The sequence below is a fragment of the Trypanosoma theileri genome, assembly GCF_002087225.1.
Source record: "Trypanosoma theileri isolate Edinburgh chromosome Unknown TM35_Tth_25_V1, whole genome shotgun sequence".
NCBI lineage: Eukaryota > Euglenozoa > Kinetoplastea > Trypanosomatida > Trypanosomatidae > Trypanosoma > Trypanosoma theileri.
Window position 1 is genome coordinate 113010 of NW_021639867.1, and position 4723 is coordinate 117732.

The following is a 4723-nucleotide window of genomic DNA, read 5'->3' on the forward strand; positions in this document are numbered from 1 at the left end:
TTTTTTTTTTTTTTAAGGGGTTACGCATGATGAATAATGAGTCTGACGATAACAAGCGGAAGAGGCGTGGTCGTGGAGTGGGTGGTGTTGGCGGTGGTGCTGTGTTAATAGGCGATTCTAGTGAAAAGCAAACAGAGACAAATTTACCGTCTCTTCAAGTCCCAATCAGCGGAACTCATGGAACGATCACTCCGGGGCATATAGTTGCAGGGAATATATCATCTTGTCCACGATTTGATCGCTTGCGGTTGGCGGCGAAAGAAGACCGTCATGAAATACATTTGAAACGTATTCAGGAGGAAAAGAGAGCGGAAGAATCACGTCAACGTCGTGCTGCCGCCTCAGATACAATTACCATGAATGATTTTTACGCTACACTCTTTGTACCCGCTGTTTCAAGTGAAAATGTAGTTGTTAGTAATGGTGGTGATCCTACGGCAACAACAGTACCCACAACTGCACCTACACCCAATTTACAGTTTCGGGACCGTGATGTGGTATTGAAAGACGTGGAGGATTCCTTTGTTGCTTGTTACTATCATATGTATCCAGAGGCCTTGACGCGGCATAAAGAAGCCGAGGAGGAAGCCGAGCGGCGTAGGCGTTCAACCATTGCCGCCTCACAGCTGGTATCATTAGCGGGTGAAACTGGACGCTCAAGAACTGCCAGTCCATTGGGGAAAAAAAGTAAAGGAAAGAAGAAAAAGAAAGAAGAGCCGTTACCACGAGAGGGAGCACCTGCGGCAAATCTTGGTGTTCTCTTATCGGCATTGATAGCGGCAGGTGATAGTAAAGGACTGATCACACAAGATGCTCTTGCGGATGTACTCGCAAAGGCACCGTTTGAAGTACGAGACTCACAAGCATTAGAGGCGTTTTTCTTCGCTGTGCGTTCATCCTCTACGGCAAAAGGTACTACTGAAAGTGAATCAGAACGTCGTTTGAATAATTCCTCCAGTACCACCACCTCCAATACACGAGGATTAAAGCGAAATCCATCCATGCGGGTATCTAATGCACAAGTTCACTCCTCTACAGCTGCATTATCCCCATCAAGCCCCATCGCCAGTGTAGCCAACCTGCAAGCGAGTCTACGGCGTGGGCCACCAACAACAGGTGGAAGTTTCTATATTCGCCGTACTGGTTTCACACCACGGACCTCACGTGTCTTTACATCATCCGTTATTATGACAGCAGCGGCCAGTAGTGCTGGAGGTGGAGGAGGAGGTGCAGGAGGTGCTGCAGCTGCTGGTGGTGGTGGTGGTGGTGGTAGTAGTGCAGCTGAAGTTTTTCCTGCTCCAGTGGTTCGTGTACGAGAGGTGTTAGCAGCGGTGGATGCAATAATGAATGGTCCTGAACTGCGGGATGTGGTGCGATCCATTTGTTTTAATGTATTGGAAACAGATGGGTATATACATAAAGCCACACTTCAATCTATGCGTTTAACTCGTCGGGAGGCATGTGAGGATAAAGATGCGTTGGTGACGCCTTCTATCGTAAAAGCGTTGGGTGACGCTATTGAAGTGATGCTACAGGAAGAGGAACAGGAATATATACGTACACAATTAAAAGATAAGCGCCGTAAAAATAAAGGTAAAGCACCTACACTTCTTCCACATCAAAAGTCAGTTATCCCATTACATATGATGAGACGATCACATATGAATCGAAAGGAATTCTTTCGATTTTTTGATGAATTACCACTTTTTGCGGCTTCTTTTATGCATGTATGGTTTCCTGCCTTCTTTTCTACTACCTGGCCGCCGGTAAAGCAGGTGACAGTGTATGATACAAACACCGATGATGCAATAGAGGAGGAATATGATGAAAACGAGATTAGTAATAATACCAACAATAATATCAGTAACACAACAAGCACTAGTAATGCTTTTCTGCATCCTTCCTTTGGAGAAACAAGATCACAACGCGAAGTGTTTGAATGGGATAAAGTTGCGACTGGATCTTTGGCGATATTACTTCGTAGTTCAGTACAACGTCGTAATTTGGCACGAAAGATAGTCACAGAGCGTTTAGATCACATGAAACTATCAGCACCAGAAGATAGTGATGCCACTGTATGAGAGTTTCTTTGAGTGTTTGTTTGTTTGTTTGTGTGTATGTGATTTATTTTTGGTTTTTCACTCACGTTGTTGTCACTCTTTTTTTTTTATTTGTGTGTGTGTGTGTTGTGGTTGTTATTGTTGTTATTGGATTATATGATATATAATATGATATGATATGATGTAATTTTTTTTTTTCTGTGCTGTTGCATTACGTTTTCTCTAGACGCGATAGAAATGCGCGTACATGCTACCAACTATTATTGGTATTTTCTTTATTATCAAAAAACTGGAAATGATTTCACTAGGAGATCTCTCCTTATTTGGAAACCAAATCCCCCCAATCCCTTTCATGTCAAATCACAGCGTACAGAAATGATAGAGTTTATTGCATCTAAGGATCATTATTTATACATTTGTGTACCCCCTCTCTATAAAGGAAACACCATGGAGTGGGAAAAGAGACCCTTTACTCTGGTAGGGTACATCTATAATTTTCTCCATTCATGTATATCTTTTTTTTTTTATCTTTTTGCGCAAGGTTTTGTTTTGTTTTGTTTTGTTTCTTTTTCTTTCTGGCTCTTCACTAAAATGATATTCTTATCTGAAAAAATTACATAACTATATGGAATTGTAAAATTTTCTCTTTTCTTTCTTTCTCTCTTTCTTTCTTTCTTTCTTTCTTTCTTGTGAATGTATGTAAAAATCATTCCATTAAAAACACATACACACCCATATATATATATATATGTGCACATATACGTTAAATCACAGACACTTTAGTTATTCACATCTCCACAGGTAATGAACTTTGCTGCGAGTGGCTCCTCCTCTCCAGTGGCGGGTGATGTTGCTGGTGCGGATAAGGCTCTATCGGAGCTTACAGCGCTTCTCCCAGAGCGATGGGAAGAGCGAGGTGGGGCTGTGACGCGGGCTATGAGTGGACTATTACAGAATCCCTTCTTTAGTGCGGGTGCGGGTTTGTATCTATTAACATTTGCGGGAGCCGCAGCCCGTTCTTTTTCAGTGGCTGTGCAAACCGCCCTACGACGTCGTTTTGTGGTATCCATGGAACTCACCAGTCAAGATGAGAGTTTTAATTGGATGGTGCGATGGCTTGCACAGAATCCTGCCTTTTATGTACAGCAGGTAAGTGTTACCACTCGAAATACCACCATTTACTCAAATGATGAATCCTCACATGAGTGTTTATATGCACCTTGTACAAATGTTCGTCATTGGTTTTGGTATAATAATCGTCCCATGCTTCTTCAACGTCGTCGTGTGGAAACGCAGGCGATGGGAACAGATGTATTAGAGACGATGCAGTTTACCACCATTGGTCTCTCTGCACGAGTAATGCAGGAAATGGTGGAGGATGCCCATCGCTTGACTTCTCTGCGGAACAGTGATCATACCGTTATTTATCAAAACAGCGGTGGACGATGGACGCGACAAGATCCACGTCGTCGTCGTCCCATGCATTCCGTGGTATTAGATGGACACACCGCCACGGAGTTATTAAAAGATGTGCGGCTCTTCTTAAGTAGTGGACGATATTATGAAGATCTTGGCGTTCCGTATCGTCGGGGGTATTTACTGCATGGACCACCGGGATGTGGAAAGAGTAGTGCGGTGATGGCACTTGCAGGGGAATTACGACTCGCCATTTGTCCATTAAGTCTTTCCGGTCGTGGACTTTCAGATGATGCCCTCATCGCCTTATTAAATACCGCCCCTCTGCGGTCTATTGTGTTGTTAGAAGATATTGACCGGGCCTTTAGTGCGGATAGTCATATCACGATGAGTGGATTATTAAATGCCCTGGACGGTGTCGCTGCGCAGGAGGGACGATTGGTGTTTATGACAACAAATCACGTGGAACGGTTGGATGATGCTCTCATTCGACCTGGACGGTGTGATGTGAAAGTAGAGATTGGACTTCTCTCTCCCAGTCAGGCAAGGCAATTATACCGTAAATTCTTTCCACACTCCACAGAGGCCCAACAGGATCAATTTGCCTCTCAAATCCCAGCACGGACGTTAAGTGTGGCCCAAATTCAATCCCATCTCTTTTTACATCGTGATAGTGCAGAGGCGGCCATCACAGCACTTCCAGCATTTCTGCAAACAGTGAAATCGTTTGAAGTGCGTGTGCAGCGAGCACGAGAAAAGGAAGAGGCGATGACACGTATGAGAAGAGCACCCATGCTACACAACCTCTAAATTACGTTTTTTTTTTTTTTTTTTTTTTTTTTTTTTTTTTATATATATATATATATATATATATATATATATATATATATATATATATATATATATATATATACATCTGTGTGTGTGTGTCTGTGTGGTTCCTCTCCTTTACTGTACTCATCATCCCTCTTGTAAATGGTGCGAGTTTGCATATGGATAAGATGCATTAAAAGAGAAACATCCGGGTAAGAAAGAAAGAGAGAGAAAGGGGGAAAGAAAGAGAAAAGGAAAGGGGTTGGTGCTGTATGTGTATGTGTGGGGAGTAAAGAGGGGAGTAACAATGAACATCTCTCTGAAGTAGAAGGGGAGAAAAAGAAAAAAAAAAGAAAGAAACATGAACATAATTGGAAGAGAAGACATATGCGCTTGAAGGAGTTGTTTTTTTATTTCTTTTTTCGTTTTTTTTT

The 4723-nt window shown here is 42.6% G+C and overlaps 2 protein-coding genes across 2 annotated transcripts; both read left to right on the forward strand.

Moving 5' to 3' along the window:
• Nucleotides 1-29: 29 nt before the first annotated feature.
• On the forward strand, nt 30-2081 carry TM35_000251430 (uncharacterized protein; the record flags this gene model as incomplete). Its single annotated transcript, XM_029027734.1, has 1 exon — nt 30-2081. One exon carries the CDS (start codon nt 30-32, stop codon nt 2079-2081), a length of 2052 nt encoding a protein of 683 aa, XP_028880913.1.
• Nucleotides 2082-2864: 783 nt separating this feature from the next.
• Nucleotides 2865-4286, forward strand: TM35_000251440 (putative ATP-dependent chaperone; the record flags this gene model as incomplete). Its single annotated transcript, XM_029027735.1, has 1 exon — nt 2865-4286. The coding sequence occupies one exon, from the start codon at nt 2865-2867 to the stop codon at nt 4284-4286; it is 1422 nt and encodes a 473-aa protein (XP_028880914.1).
• Between the last annotated feature and the right edge of the window lie 437 nt (nt 4287-4723).